The sequence below is a fragment of the Carcharodon carcharias genome, chromosome 28 (assembly GCF_017639515.1).
Source record: "Carcharodon carcharias isolate sCarCar2 chromosome 28, sCarCar2.pri, whole genome shotgun sequence".
Classification (NCBI taxonomy): domain Eukaryota; kingdom Metazoa; phylum Chordata; class Chondrichthyes; order Lamniformes; family Lamnidae; genus Carcharodon; species Carcharodon carcharias.
Window position 1 is genome coordinate 20,814,993 of NC_054494.1, and position 16,902 is coordinate 20,831,894.

The 16,902-nt window shown below is 47.7% G+C and overlaps 1 protein-coding gene across 1 annotated transcript in view; it reads left to right on the forward strand.

Annotated features, from left to right (window-relative positions):
* spef1 (sperm flagellar 1) overlaps positions 1 to 16,902 on the forward strand; it is a 45,062-nt gene that overhangs the window by 18,353 nt on the left and 9,807 nt on the right. Inside the window, exon 6 of the mRNA XM_041176446.1 lies at positions 13,526 to 13,622. Coding sequence (XP_041032380.1) covers positions 13,526 to 13,622 — 97 coding nt within the window. The remainder of the gene's footprint in view (positions 1 to 13,525; positions 13,623 to 16,902) is intronic.

The window sequence follows — 16,902 nt, forward strand, 5'->3', positions numbered from 1 at the left end:
AAATTCTACCCATTGTGTGTGATGGTTTTGTGCTTGTCCATGTTTCTGTGTGCATGGTTGGAAGTGAAGTCATAAGAATAGGATAGGAATAGCCTTGATGTTGACAGCTTAATCTACCCCTCTTACCTCTATGCTCTCCAAAGTAGCCTCTTCAAAGAGAGTCAATGAAATTCCAGGGCCATGTTTCATATTTGTTCTGTTATGTGTCATCTTGACAGTCAAGCAGAGAAGTAATCCTGGGGCGTTATAAAGTTCAACAAATCATATGGAAGAAAGAAGTGTCCATAATGTAGTTCATCCTGTATAATAATGAATGCAAATCCATCATGAATTTTCATTCATAAGATAATTATAGATAGGGAACATGATTTGATCCATCTTAATTCATTTGTCCAGAAAAATCCAATAATTCCCCGTTCCAGTATCTGATTGTTTCTTAAATGGTTTCATAGCCTATATGAAACTCCATTTTTTATAGTAATCACTGTGAGAAAATTCACCTTTTATACTAGTTTGAACTAGTTTTACGTCCCTTGTCCTACATTTGAAAGTCAATTTAAAATAATATTTAGTTAGCTTTTTCTATTCCTTTAACTATTTAAATATCTCTATAAAATCACTTTCTCACATGCCTCCTGAAGGACTGAAAGGTCCAAATATTTTCAGGCTTCTTCGTAACTCAGTCCCCTAACAATAGAGACTGGACTTATGACTCTTCTCGGCACTGCCTCCTGCACTTGCTTCTTGTCAAACTGAACTGACCGGAACATTATATGGTTGATCACAACTTCTGCTGTTTTGGCTATTTAGTTGAAATTCTGATAACTTTGTTGATTGCTGCGCTGCATTGATTGGATGTGTTGGGTGTGAAGTCTATTAAGTCTACTAAAGCTCTTTCAACTTCTCCCTTAGCTATTTTAACGCCATTCATGAACTATTTGTGTTACCCACTTTTTTTCTGCTAATGTGCAGTGCTTTACACTTATATTTATAATTTATACTTATCATTAAATTTGATCTGCCATTGTCCTCCTTACATATATATTTTGCTCAAGTCATATGAAGTTCAGCAGTGATATTGGCATTGTGTCAATTCCACCCAATGGCAAGTGATCAGAAATGGGGGCGGGTGCACAAAACAATCAGTAGCAGATCGCTATCCAATTTTCCTATCCACAGGGGAAAACAAAATGAGGTGGGGTGTGTGATGGGCAGTCTATCCACTACCACTTCTTTATGCCGCCCACCAAAGTTGAATTTCACCCCATTGACTCTTGCATTGATTGCCCTATCTATTCATTCTCCCCTGCTTGCTCTTGAATATTTGGCACTGCTTTTCCAATCTTACTAAGATACTTGTTTATCTTTTTATGATCAGTCCTGATGAAGGGTTTCACATTCAAAATGTCATAATCACTCTCATCTCTTTAGAGATGCTGTGGCCTCTTGTGTATTTCCATCATTTGCAGATTTTTTAAATAATTTATTTGCCAGCTTTTATATATTATGTTCAAGCATTATAGTTGCAGATAAAAATTAGGAACATTTTTCCATAGTAATTCTACACTTTGAGCATTTTTTAAATTTGCCCACTTTTCTTACAGAAATAAGTTTCAATAAATATTACTGATTGTGAAACCATTGTAAACTTTTTTTTTTGGGAGGTTGCAATAGTTGTTAAGAATCAGAGTTCCCCTTCTTGATTTACAGAAGAAAAGCAATGTGAAATCACAAGTTTCAATTTAAATTTTAGAGGTATATTGTCACATTATTTTAGCTTAATACATGAACTAGTTGGATTAGGCGATGAAAGTAATTAGAATTTCAGATCATATGTAACATTCAATCCATCACCAGTGATAATGGGCAGAATTTTCCACGCCTGTTGGCATCAGGGGTCATGACGGACGTGAGCAGACAATAGACAGGAAGGCCAAAAATCGGTTTTACGCTGTAGCGAAACCAGTTTGCGATCATCTGCTCCGTCTGTCAATGCGGATTGCCTTTCCCACAGCCGGACATTGGGAATGTCATTTAACACATCTGCATATTATTATAAGCCCTGCTCGCTGGAATCATCCCCCCATGTCAAATTTACCGCCCACGTCGGTGGGAAAACACGCCGGTGCAGAACATGTCTTGACACGTGTGATGTGCAGAAGTTGGGACTTAACAAGGAGCAGAAGATTCTGGAGCCCTGCAGCAACCAGACCCTGGGGGAACATATGCATCACATGCTTGGTGGATTTATATGGACATGGCTCTGCCGCAAAGCAGCTCACAGAAGGTGAGAGGTCACTGTAGAAAGTCTGCTTGGGCCATGGGCTATTACGGATGATCTTCAAGGGGGTGGAGAGGAAGGTCCGGCTGTGAGTGGGAGAGGAAGGTCTAGGTTTGACTGGAAGAAGATGGTGTATTGGAGGGGTGAGGTTGGGAGGGAAGGAACGATGGTGGTTGTGGGGTGAGGTTGGGGCGGGGAGAGAGAGTAGTGGGGGAGGAGGGTGTAACGGGGGAGAATACAGCAACTGGAGACAGGTGTAAGTGGGAAGGAAGGTGTAAGAGAAGGAATTCGGAGGGGTTGAAGGAGCTCGCAGAGGGGATGGAGTCCAGGGGGAGGAAGGAGTCTGCGTAGGGAGGAAGGAGTCTGCGTGGGGAGGAAGGAGTTTGCATAGGGAGGAAGGAGTCTGCGTGGGGAGGAAGGAGTCTGCGCGGGGAGGAAGGAGTCCGCGCGGGGAGGAAGGAGTCCGCGCGGGGAGGAAGGAGTCTGCGTGGGGAGGAAGGAGTCTGCGTGGGGAGGAAGGAGTCTGCGTGGGGAGGAAGGAGTCTGCGTGGGGAGGAAGGAGTCTGCGTGGGGAGGAAGGAGTGCGCGTGGGGAGGAAGGAGTGCGCGTGGGGAGGAAGGAATCTGCGTGGGGAGGAAGGAGTCCGCGCGGGGAGGAAGGAGTCTGCGCAGGGAGGAAGGAGTCTGCGTAGGGAGGAAGGAGTCCGCGGGGGGGAGGAAGGAGTCCACGCGGGGAGGAAGGAGTCCGCGTGGGGAGGAAGGAGTGCGCGGGGAGGAAGGAGTCCGCGCGGGGAGGAAAGAGTCCGCGCGTGGAGGAAAGAGTCTGTGCGGGGAGGAAGGAGACCGCGCGGGGAGGAAGGAGTCCGCGCGGGGAGGAAGGAGTCCGCGCGGGGAGGAGGGAGTATGCGGGGGGAGGAGGGAGTCTGCGCGGGGAGGAAGGATTCCGCGCGGGGAGGAAGGAGTCTGCGCGGGGAGGAAGGAGTCTGCGCGGGGAGGAAGGAGTCTGCGCGGGGAGGAAGGAGTCCGCGTGGGGAGGAAGGAGTCCGTGTGGGGAGGAGGGAGTCCGCGCGGGGAGGAAGGAGTGCGCGCGGGGAGGAAGGAGTGCGCGCGGGGAGGAGGGAGTGCGCGCGGGGAGGAGGGAGTGCGCGCGGGGAGGAGGGAGTGCGCGCGGGGAGGAGGGAGTCTGCGCGGGGAGGAAGGATTCCGCGCGGGGAGGAAGGAGTCTGCGCGGGGAGGAAGGAGTCTGCGCGGGGAGGAAGGAGTCTGCGCGGGGAGGAAGGAGTCCGCGTGGGGAGGAAGATGTCTGTGTGGGGAGGAGGGAGTCCGCGCGGGGAGGAAGGAGTCCACGCGGGGAGGAAGGAGTGCGCGCGGGGAGGAAGGAGTGCGCGCGGGGAGGAGGGAGTGCGCACGGGGAGGAGGGAGTGCGCACAGGGAGGAGGGAGTCTGCGCGAGGAGGAAGGAGTCCGCGCGGGGAGGAAGGAGTCCATAAGACATAAGACATAGGAGCAGAAATTAGGCCATTCGGCTATCGAGTCTGCTCCACCGTTCAATCATGGCTGATAAGATTCTGAACCCCCTTCTCCCGCCTTCTTCCCGTAACCTTTGATCCCCTTACCAATCAGGAACCTATCTATCTCGGTCTTAAATACACTCAATAACCTGGCCTCCACAGCCTTCTGTGGCAATGAATTCCATAGATTCACCACTCTCTGGCTAAAGAAGTTTCTCTTCATCTCTGTTTTAAAAGGTCTTCCCTTACTCTGAGGCTGTGCCCTCGGGTCCTAGTCTCTCCTACTAATGGAAACATCTTCCCCACGTCCACTCTATCCAGGCCTCTCAGTATTCTGTAAGTTTCAATCAGATCCCCCCTCATCCTTCTAAACTCCATCGAGAATAGACCCAGAGTCCTCAAACGTTCCTCATATGTTAAGCTTTTCATTCCTGGGATCGTTCTCATGAACCTCCTCTAGACCCTCCCCAGGGCCAGCACATCCTTCCTAAGATGCGGGGCCAAAAATTGCTCTCAATATTCTAAATGTGGTCTGACCAGAGCCTTATAAAGCCTCAGCAGCACATCCCTGTTTTTATATTCTAGTCCTCTCGAAATAAATGCCAACATTGCATTTGCCTTCCTAACTACTGACTCAACCTGCAAGTTAACCTTAAGAGAATCCTGGACTAGTATTCCCAAGTCCCTTTGCACTCCAGATTTCTGAATTCTCTCGCCATTTGGAAATTAGTCTATGCCTCTATTCTTCCTACCAAAGTGCATGACCTCACTTGCTCACGTTGTATTCCATCTGCCACTTCTTTGCCCATTCTCCTAACCTGTCCAAATCCTTCTGCAGCCTCCCGCCTCCGCAATACTACCTGTCCCTCCACCTATCTTTGTATCATCTGCAAACTTAGCCAGGATGCCCTCAGTTCCTTCATCTAGATCATTAATGTATAAAGTGAAAAGTTGTGGTCCCAACACTGACCCCTGCGGAACTCTACTAGTCACCGGCCGCCATCCTGAGAAGGACCCCCTTATCCCCACTCTCTGCCTCCTGCCAGACAGCCAATCTTCTATCCATGCTAGTACCTTGCCTCTAACACCATGGGCTGTTATCTTACTGAGCAGCCTCCTGTGCAGCACCTTGTCAAAGGTCTTTTGGAAATCCAAGTAGATAACATCCATTGCTCTCCTTTGTCTAACCTACTCGTTACCTCCTCAAAGAATTCTAACAGATCTGTCAGACATGACCTCCCCTTGATGAAACCTAGCTGACTTTGCCCTATTTTACCATGCACTTCCAAGTATTCTGAAATCTCATCCTTAATAATGGACTCTAAAATCTTAACAACGACCGAGGTCAGGCTAATTGGCCTGTAATTTCCCGTCTTTTGCCTCACTCCCTTCTTAAACAGGGGAGTTACATTCGCGATTTTCCAGTCCTCTGGGACCCTCCCTGACTCCAGTGATTCCTGAAAGATCATCACTAACGCCTCCACTATCTCTTCAGGTATCTCCTTCAGAACTCTGGGGTGTAATCCATCTGGTCCAGGTGATTTATCCATCTTCAGACCTTTCAGTTTTCCTAGCACCTTCTCCTTGGTAATGGCCACCATACTCACCTCTGTCCCCCGACTTTCTTGAACTTTGGGGATGTCACTCGTGTCTTCCACTGTGAAGACTGATGCAAAGTACCTATTCAGTTCCTCCAGCATTTCTTTGTTCCCCACTACTACTTCTCCAGCATCATTTTCCAGCGTCCCAATGTCCACTTTTGCCTCTCTCTTTACCCTTTATATATCGAAAAAAACTCTTGCAATCTTCTTTTATACTACTGGCTAGTTTACCCTCATATTTAATCTTCTCCCTCCTTATTTCTTTTTTAGTTGTCCTCTGTTGGTCTTTGTAGGCTTCCCAATCCCCTGGTTTCCCACTGCTCTTTGCCGCATTGTATGCTTTCTCTTTAGCTTTTATGCTGTCCGTGACTTCCCTTGTCAGCCATGGTTGCCTTGTCCTCCCTTTAGTATGCTTCTTCTTCCTAGGGATGAATTTTTGCTGTGTCTCCCAAATTACTCCCAGAAACTCCTGCCATTGCTGTTCCACTGTCTTTCCTGCTAGGCTCATCTCCCAGTCAATTCGGGCCAGCTCCTCCCTCATGCCTCTGTAGTTGCCTTTATTCAACTGTAATACTGTTACATCTGATTCCAGCTTTTTCCTCTCAAATTGCAGGGTAAATTCTATCATATTATCGTCACTTCCTCCTAAGGGTTCCTTCACCTTAAGCTTCCTTATCAAATCTGCCTCATTACACATCACTGAATCTAGAATTGCCTGTTCCCTAGTGGGCTCCACCACAAGCTGCTCCAAAAAGCCATCTCGTAGACATTCTACAAATTCCTTTTCTTGGGATCCACTACCAACCTGATTTTCCCAGTCTACCTGCATATTGAAATCCCCCATGATCACTGTAACCTTGCCTTTCTTACGCACCTTTTCTATCTCCTGGTGTATCTTGTGCCCCACATTCTGACTACTGTTCGGAGGCCTGTACATAACTCCCATTATGGTTTTATTACCTTTGCGGTTAAGCAACTCTACCCACACAGATTCTACATCATCTGACCCTACGTCATTTCTTGCTATCGATTTAATTTCATTTCTTACTAACAAAGCAACCCCATTCCCTCTGCCAACCTGCCTACCTTTTCAATAGGATGTATATCCTTGGATATTTAGCTCCCAGTCCTGATCCCCTTGCAGCCATGTTTCTGTGATGCCCACCACATCATACCTGCCAATTTCAATCTGCACCACAAACTGTTACCTTATTTCGTATACTGCGTGCATTCAGATACAACACCTTCAGTCCTGTATTTCCTGTCCCCTTTCTCACTGACGTCCCTTTATCTGATGTGCTTGAAGTTAGATTTCTAGCCCTTTCCAAACACTCTGTCCTATTTTGCGTTCTGGGGACTTTAATAGCCTCTCCTGAGCTCTCCTTTCTTTTCAGTTTTTTCATAATTTTCCATGAAGTTGAATCCACCCCCACACGCTAACTTGCTGCTTTGTTTCCCATTAGTCATACTTGGAGTTTTACCCTTCCCCCCCCCCCACCCCCAGGGGAGTCCAGGGGGAGGAAGGAGTCGGTGTTAGGAGGAAGGAGTCCGCGTGGGGAAGAAGGCGTGTGCATGGGGAGGAAGGAGTCCACGTGGGGAGGAAGGAGTGTGCGTGGGGAGGAAGGAGTGTGCGTGGGGAGGAAGGAGTCCGCATGGGGAGGAAGGAGTGTGCGTGGGGAGGAAGGAGTCCACGTGGGGAGGAAGGAGTCCACGTGGGGAGGAAGGAGTCCGCGTGGGGAGGAAGGAGTCCGCGTGGGGAGGAAGGAGTCCGCGTGGGGAGAAAGGAGTCCGCGTGGGGAGGAAGGAGTGTGCGTGGGGAGGAAGGAGTGTGCGTGGGGAGGAAGGAGTCCGCGTGGGGAGGAAGGAGTGTGCGTGGGGAGGAAGGAGTCCAGGGGAGGAAGGAGTCTGCGCGGGGAGGAAGGAGTCCAGGGGAGGAAGGAGTCCGTGTGGGGAGGAAGGAGTCCGCGTGGGGAGGACGGAGTCCAGGGGAGGAAGGAGTCTGCGCGGGGAGGAAGGAGTCCAGGGGAGGAAGGAGTCTGCGCGGGGAGGAAGGAGTCCGCGTGGGGAGGAAGGAATCCACACGGGGAGGAAGGAGTCTGCGTGGGGAAGAAGGAGTCTGCGTGGGGAGGAAGGAGCCTGCGTGGGGAGGAAGGAGTCTGCGCGGGGAGGAAGGAGTCAGCGTGGGGAGGAAGGAGTCTGCGTGGGGAGGAAGGAGTCTGCGTGGGGAGGAAGGAGTCTGCGTGGGGAGGAAGGAGTCCAGGGGGAGGAAGGAGTCCAGGGGGAAGAAGGAGTCCAGGGGGAGGAAGGATAAGGGTGGAAGAAGGAGTAAGGGTGGAGGAAGGGATAAAGGAGGGTGGATGCCCAGTTGAACATCTTTAGATGACTGCCTCCTAGGGAGTGAAATGAGGGTGGGCATGGTAGGAGGGATTGGTGAGAATGACAGAGGGAAGAGTGAGCCGGTAAGGTGAGAGGGTGAGAGCGCGATGGTAGCAGTAGAAGGGACAGCTGGTGTTGTTGGTGCGGACTCTGAGGCAGGCACCTGGAGTGGGAATGAGGAGGTCGGGAATGTCAATGTGGATGAGGGTGGGATTCTCAGGAAGGTAGGGAATGTGCACATTCACCTAGACATCTGGAGAGCAAAGGGGTCTGGCTGGTAGGTAACTGTGGGGAGGTAGATGATGATGTTGGGGGGGGGGTCAACAGTGATGGGGGAGAGGACATGGGTGACTTGGGGAAGGGAAAGGGTGGGGGGAGCTAAAGATATACTTGGCCTGTACCATGTTGCCAAAACGAGAGTGAGCGAAGCCTCATGGTGGGTGATGACAGGTACTGCATGGGAATACGATCAGGCTGGGCAGAGATGTAGATCAACTCAGAATCCTAGCAGGCAGCATTGAAAATGCTAGCAACATTGAGATGAGTGTGATGGAGGAAGGACCTGCATGCGTGGGAGAGTTCTTGCACGAGGCTCCCACAGGCCCTGCCACACACTCACACTTCTCCCTCCAGAATCACTCGTGGGCCGGCTACGTGCAACTGAACTGCTAGTGGGGGAGGGGTGGGGGAGGGTGGCTGTTGTGTAGGGGGAGGATTTGCGAAGCCTGTAACTGAAGCTGAAAGACACCATTACATGTTATTCAATGAAAATGAATATATTTTCAGATTATAAAGTGACAAGATGTGTTCACCTGTGCAACAACTTGTGATCAGAAATTCCTAACTTTTCTAGGCCTAACACCTCTTCTAGGTGCTGCCCTGACGTCTGCAGCAGGGGTGGAGACTGGACAATGATTGGCCCTGTTGCCTCTGATGTGGGTCCTCTGGAGAGCTGAGGCCTTGGGGACCCCAGCTTATTTTGGCTGTCCTCCTGTGGGCCAGCTGCTCCCTCTGCGTGACAGAGGACGAGGTTGAGGGGGTCACAGGCAAAGAGGACTTGGAGGGAGAGGACAGCCTCTGAGATTCCTGAGTGGATAACCCAGAGGTGTCCAGCTGCCACTCCTCCTCCTTTTAGGTGCCCAAGGGCCCAGCCTGACTCCTTGAAGGGAAGGAGCACCTGGAGGGACATTGAGGTGCCCCGTTTCCCTCTCGCATTGCCACTGTAGGAACTCACCATGATGGAGTGCAGGTCTGCGCGCATCTCTACGTTTTGGTGGACCCGGGTCTCCATGGCACCCACCATCCTTCCCATGGAGACCTCCATCCATGCACGTTGGAAAGCAGGTAGACAAATCCCATGCCACTCTGCTGAGGGCTTCCAACAGCTCTGTGTGATGTTTCCCCACCTTCTGCTGACTCTCCATGATGAGTTGGGAGGCTGAATCCAGAGACTCATCATCTGACTCAACCCTCACAGATGCCTCTTCCCCAGCAGTCCTCCGAGTGTCAGGGATCTCAGCTGAACCTACATCCTCCTGCTTCGGACACATGTCCATGCGGTGACCACCAGATTCTCTAGATCCAGGTCCCACCGAGGTGTGCTGGTGCAGTTTGCGGGTAAGCGCTGTGATGAGTCTTCCAAGCTCCTTATTTCCAGCTCTTCACTGGAGGAGGTGTCCTCTTGGCTGGAGATGAGGACCTGGATGGAGCTAAGGGACTGGCTGGCTGAGGGTGTAGGTCACTAGGCAAAGCTCCCTGTGAACCAAACTAGAGGTGATTAGTGCATGGCAGCAGAGTGCAAAGCAAGAGAGAGAGAGCACTCACAGTTGCGTTGAGAGGGGGATGATGGGTTGCAGGATCCTCACCTGGGCGTTCACCGCCAAACTCACCATCACCGCCAAACTCACCGTCACCGCCAAACTCACCGTTGCCACAGGCAGGGTCCACATCCTCACCAGACAGTGCAATGGCACGCTCCTCAAAGTGAGTGAAGGGCCTAATGTAGGCCACTCCACCCCCAGCCTGGGACCTCTCCCTGCTGTTGCCAGTCAGCTTCTCCTGCATGAAAACAGTTGGAGGGAATGAGAGCAGGACACAAGGCACTGTGTGGAATGTTTGTGTGGTGAGTGGAGCCATGGCCAGAATGAGGATGCGAGCTCCAGAGGATATGAGCCTGATGGAGATGTGGGGGTGTGTGAGAGTTAGTGGTATTGTCCCTTGAGGTTTGGGATCTTTGTGGACGTGTGATGGGTTTGTGAGTGTGTGAGTTGAGACTGATGAGAAGAGTGACTCACCCTGGCAGAACGGATGAGGCTATTCACCCTCTTTCTGCACTGGATGGCTCTCTTTTGCAGGGCATTGACGCCACTGCTTCCCATGCAGGACTGGTGACCTTGTCAGTGTAGAGGACGTCACAATGGGCCTCCACGGCATCCAAAAGTTGTCCCAGGGACGCGTCACTGAATCGGGAGGGGCAGCAGTCTTCTTGCCTTTCTGCCTCACTTGCATGTCTTCTGTGCTGCAGTCCTGGGCTGGAAGCCCTGAGAGGTGTGCATGTGGCTTTACTTTAAGTATGGTGCCCAGCTTGAGGAAGCAGCGAGGTGACGGCGTGGTGGGAAAATCGGAGGCCGCCACCAGTGAACCATCATGTTTCCCAGGAACGCATGATTAATGAGACAGGATTGGGCTGATACAGCGCAATAACCCTCCACTGTGGCCAGCAGACAAAACTTCCCTTTTCCCACCCATTGACACACACACACTGCAAACCTGGGACAATTCTACCCAATACCACTGCAATATTTAGTGCATGATAATCAGTAAAATACAGCTTAGTGATGGAAAGAGGTACTTCACACATATTTTACATGTGGCTTATAGCTTCCTGTTTTTTAAGATTTTATGGCTTTTGCTGTTTCTGAACCACCCTGGTGGAGCTGATGATAACAATGTACTTTTTTTTATTTCTGCCAATTGTATGAACAAGCTGTTTGTAGTTTAAAGTGAAATATTTCAAGAGTCCAATTACAGTCCTGCAGCACAAAAGGTGGACGGTAACTTCACCAGTTTGAGGCTGCTACTCTGAATCTGCAGGATTCTCACGTGGGTGTTCGCTGCTGATCTCACCGTCACCGCGGGCAGGGTCCACATCCTCACCGATCAGTGCAATGGCATGCTCTTCAAAGTGAGTGAGGGGCCAATGTGGGCCTCTCCCTGCTTTTGCCAGCCAGCTTCTCCTGCATGAAAACAGATGGAGAGATTGTGACCATTTGTTTAATTTGTATTGGACAGGTATCCTATGTCAGGAGGTCTTGTGGCAGTGGGCAGCGTCCCTATCTCTGAGCCAGGAGCTCTGGGTTCAAGTCCCACTTCTGGACATGATGGCACGGAAGTTATATTTATAACTAGTCAAAATTGGTTGATTAGCAGCCTATAAATCCTTCCAATATGCCTGATGGTAGGCGGTAAGAGTGGGAGAGTTTCCTGGTCAGCCATACTGCAGAAGACAACGTCAAACCACTGCAGTACTTTGCCAAGCTAAATCATGGACCAATCCAATGGAAGTCTATGGTTGCCAACATCTTAAGGCATGAAGGAGGGAGGATCCTATGTCAAGAACATTTCCATGGGTGTCAGAGCTATTATAAAATAAGCAGGAATCAAGTTGGCAATAATATCACAAGGCAATGGCAAACTGCAAGTATTATGATAGTACAATAATTTTGCAGTAATTATAGACCCCAGAACTGTATTTCTGCTACATGATCTTCATTCAGTAATCCAACGGTATTTTTGCACTCTTCCCCATTATGATCGATTCTTATGTCGTGTGTTTAGCTGATCTGCAATATATGGCCATCGTGTGTGAAAAATAGCAACCCGTGTGAGGGCAGTGGTGGCATGGCCCATGGAACCAGATCCTAATATCAGTGACTTCAAGAGCAAAAGAATAAGGGAAGGATAGCAGAAAAATAACAAAAATAAAATAAAGTGAGAATGCTATCAGGCCCTACAAAATAAACAGGAAACAACCATAAATAATAACCTATATTTGGCCTCAGTTTTCTTGTGCTAAGGAGTGGAAGATTGGCCAATTGTCCCATCCACAGCCTCCTGAAATTACAAATGCATGGGTGCCAAGATGTCCAAGGTCAAGTAGGTTGCTGCAATGTTTAGGCTTAAGACCAAAAGCACTTGGCACAGAGAGAAGATTGCGTTTGGAAGGGTTGGGGACTAAAAGGAATAAATCAGGAAAAAATAGCTAATAATATTTAGTATTAGAATATATTCATTCAAGCACTTTATAAGTGCTTTGATATAGGAAAATTCAATGGCACAATCAGCTCACTCATTTGTGCACAATGGCCCAATGTGCAATTTATTTTGAACAGTTTTGTTAAATGCAGTAATCTCTAGTTATTTGCTATAATTTATCACTAGCTACTACAACTTGTCTCAAGAAATAAAAATCAAAGCTGCACACATGTACTCACATGTATATAAATGGAGAGAGAGAGATGAATAAGTGACTGCAGTAAAATTTTACAATCAGTAAATCTGCAACCAGGAAGATTAGAAAAGCTAAAACACTAAGAAGCGCTCAAGAAGATTAAGTCTGAAGGGAGAAAACAAGAAAGCTGAAAAGCTAATTGAGGATGACGAAGAATTGGGAACTTGGCTACAATTAAAAATCTAACAATGAGGTCTGTATCAATATAAATAAGTGCAGTTGTCAAATATATGGCATGAGGTACCAAGTGATGATCAATACTATTAGCATTTATGTTGTATAATGTGTACTTTGGAACGTGTTTTAAATATCGTCTTCAGTTCTCTGTCCAAAGGCAGGGCCAGCCAACAGCACCACAATCTCCACCATGGTTAGGCAAGGAGGCAGGTCCAAAATCCATTCCAGCCAGAATGGGGATCGAGCCCCTGGCTATTGGCAACAACCTGATCTACACCAACTTCTGCTGCTGTGGCAACGTACACTTTTACATGAACATTGTAGCCTGGAACTACGCATTGTGATGGTAGAGGCTCCAATTTCTTTTCCTTACATGGCTGACCAGCAACCTTTCCCACTCTTACCACCTGCCAATGGCATATGTCGGAAGGATTTACATGTTGATACTCAACCTGTTTGGCCATGTTGTGAACGCGCCTTCCATGGCCATCAAGCCCTGGAGTGGCACTTGGACCCGGAGTTCTGGCTCAGAGGGAGGCACACTACCCAATGCACCACAAGACCTCCACATTTTAAATATAATATGTTGTAAGCTAGGTGTTAGTGAATTTATATTATTAAGCTGCTAGGATGAAGGTTTGAAAACAATCTATTCCTGAGCATCCTGTTGCTGCAAAACATTATCTGCACCACAAACAGAAAAAAACCTAGTTGTCTGAGGTTCACCTGTAAAAACACCCACATCCAATTTTCCATTAATATTGACATAACGTGATCAAAAAGCTCTAATTCTGGTCAACAGGTACACTTAAATATATTTAAAATGGCTACCTAGGGTCTGTGAGCAGAATGCCATTTTTTATTCCAATGCAAATTCATGAACTTTGCTTCAATTTGCACCAACCTTTTGTACTAGCTTCACATCGACGAGCACTCTACCCTTGTTTGTCTTTTGTTTGTAAAATGTGGTGTTAAAGTACAGAGTTTTGCATTAAAGTATTATTACAGGAAGGCAACACACAGTGAACATGTTTCCTTTTGAGTGACCCATCTCCATTTTGTCTATCTTAGATCATTTTGTGAGCAGTATTCCCATCTGGATCCTGAAATCCGTTTCTTGTTAGAGGAAAAAGAACAAGCTTTGTTAGCACTTCGTGAAACTGTGGAGGTAGGTAGAGTAATGAAAGTAGTCTAATTTTGGCTCATTCCACGAAATAATGTTCAATTGTAGGAACATTTACCATGGAATCTGGTCTCTAAATTGTGGAGCACTGTGAGAATCCCCAAGGAGATCCTATGCTGAGAATTTTGTTTCGTGGCAGCACCATGTGAATGTGAAGTTGAGGTTACAATCATATTAGCCATGATCTTATTGAATGGCACAGCATGCTCAGGGAGCGAGTAGCCTACTCCTGCTCCTAGTTCATATGTTTGTATGTACTAAGCATGCAGATATCAGATGTCTGATTTTAGTTATGATTAATGAGCATCAAAGATCTGCACTGCCGGTGGATTTTATTCTTGTACTTTCCAATCAAACAGGAGATGGTCAGGAGTGGAGAAATTAAGTGCTGACAGTGAATTTATTAGGTCATTTCTTCTACATATTTCCATGTGCTTTAATTAACATAGCTGTAGAAATCTGAACTTATTTTTGTATTGCACAACTACTTTGCTTCCTACTCAAGTTTTGCTTACAGCTGTAATTTGAATACAAAGGAAATGTAACAACTAACATTCAAAGCTGTGGCACAGCTTCAAGAAGATAATTTCTACAGAACAGCCAAACATTCATAGGCCCATTTTATAAAGGCAAACACACTATGAGGGAACAACTAGCAAAACAAAAAAGTGAAATCCTGCATGAGAATCATTATTGTATTATTCAAAGGTCTAATGCAGTTTGTAATACCTGGTAGCATAGACCTAAATAGCAGCCACATTTCTTCACTATAAAATGCAGCTTACTGTGTACTGTGAGAGAAATTGAATGCATAAGTAGAGAGGTTATGTTTCAGTTCTAGAGGGAATTGGTGAGACCACATCTGGAGTACTGTATACAGTGCTGGCCTCTTTATTTAAAGAAGGATGTAAATGTGTTGGAAGCAGTTCAGAGAAGTTTTTTTTTAATTTATTCATGGGATGTGGGCGTCACTGGCTGGGCCAGCATTTATCGCCCATTCCTAATTGCCCTTGAGAAGGTGGTGGTGAGCTGCCTTCTTGAACCGCTGCAGTCCATGTGGTGTAGGTACACCCATGGTGCTGTTAGGGAAGGAGATCTAGGATTTTGACCCAGCGACAGTGAAGGTGATATATTTCCAAGACAGGGTGGCAGTGACTTGGAGGGGAACTTCCAGGTGGTGGTGTTCCCATGTGCCTGCTGCCCTTGTCTTTCTAGATGGCAGCAGTCATGAGTTTGGAGGATGCTGTCTAAGGAGCCTTGGTGAGTTGCAGCAGCGTATCTTGTAGATGGTACACACTGCTGCCACTATGTGTCAGCAGTGGAGGGAGTGAATGATGGTGGATGGGATGCCAATCAAGCGGGCTGCTTTCCTGGATGTTGTCAAGCTTCTTAAATGTTGGTACTGCGCTCATCCAAGCAAGTGGAGAGAATGCCATCACACTCCTGCTTGTGATGTGTAGTTGAATTACTTGCTGCAGCATTCCGAGTCTCTGACTTGCTCTTGTAGCCACAGTATTTATATGGCTAGTCCAGTTCAGTTTCTGGTCAATGGTAACTCCCAGGATGTTGGTAGTGGGGGATTCAGTGATGGTATGCCATTGAATTCAAGGGGCGATGGTTAGATATTCTCTTCTTGGAGATGGTAATTGCCTGGCACTCATGTGGCACAAATGTTACTTGCCACTGTCAGCCCGAGTCTGGATATTGTCCAGGCCTTGCTGCATTTGGACATGGACTGCTTCAGTATCTGAGGAATCATGAATGGTGCTGAACATTGTGCAATTTTCAGCAAACATCCCCACTTCTGACCATATGATGGAAGGAAGGTCACTGGTGAAGTATCTGAAAATGGTTGAGCTTAGGACACTACCCTGAGGATCTCCTGCAGTGATGTCCTGGGACTGAGATAATTGACCTCCAGCAACTACAACCATCTTTTTTTGTGCTAGGTATGACTTCAGCCAGAAGAGAGTTTTCCCCCAGAGTCCCATTGACTCCAGTTTTGCTAGGGCACCTTGATGCCATAAATGTGGTCTTGATTTGGAGGACAGTCACTCTCATCTCATCTCTAGAGTTCAGCTTTTAGTCCATGTTTGAGCCAAGGTTATAATGAGTTCAGGAGCTCAGTGACTTTGGCAGAACACGAACTGTGCGTCAGTGAGCAGGTTATTGCTAAGCAAATTGCGCTTGATAGCACTGTTGATGACCCTTCCATTACTTTACTGATGATCGAGAGACTGATGGGGCCATAATTGGCCTGGTTGGATTTGTCCTGCTTTTTGTGTACAGGACATATCTGGGCAATTTTCCACATTGCTGGGTGGATGCCGGTGTTGTAGCTGTACTGGAATAACTTAGCTAGGGGTGGAGCAATTTCTGGAGCGCAAATCTTCAGTACTATTGCCAGAATATTGTCAGGGCCTATAGCCTTTGCACTATCCAGTGCCTTCAGCCATTTCTTGATATCACATGGAGTGAATCAAATTGGCTGAAGACTGGCATCTGTGATGCTGGGGACCTCCGGAAGAGGCTGAGATGGATCATCCACTTAGCAGTTCTGGCCGAAGATTGTTGCAAATGCTTGAGCCTTGTCTTTTGCACTGATGTGCTGGGCTCCCCCATCATTGAGGAAAGGGATATTTGTGGAGCCTCCTCCTCCAGTGAGTTGTTTAATTGTTCACCACCATTCACGACTGCATGTGGCAGGATTGCAGAGCTTAGATCTAATTGTGGAATCACTTAGCTCTGTCTATCGCTTGCTGCTTACGCTGTTTGGCATGCAAGTAGTTAGGTGTTGCAGCTTCACCAGGTTGACACCTCATTTTTAGGTATGCCTGGTATTGCTCCTGGCATACCCTCCTGCACACTTCATTGAACCAAGGTTGATCCCCTGGCTTGGTGGTAATGGTAAAGTGGGGGATATGTCAGGCCATGAGGTCACAGATTGTGGTTGAGTACAATTCTGCTGCGGCTGATGGCCCACAGCACCTTTTGGATGCCCAGTCTTGAGTTGCTAAACCAGTTCGAAGTCTATCCCATTTAGCACGGCAGTAGTGCCACACAATACGATGGAGGGTATCCTCAATATGAAGATGGGACTTCAATTCCACAATCACCGTGCGGTGGTCACTCCTATCAATACTGTCATGGACAGATGCTTCTGGGGCAAGCAGGTTGGTGAGGATGAGGTCAAGTAAACTTCTTCCTCTTGTTGGTTCCCTCACCACCTGCCACAGACTCAGTCTAGAAGCTAGGTCCTTTAGGG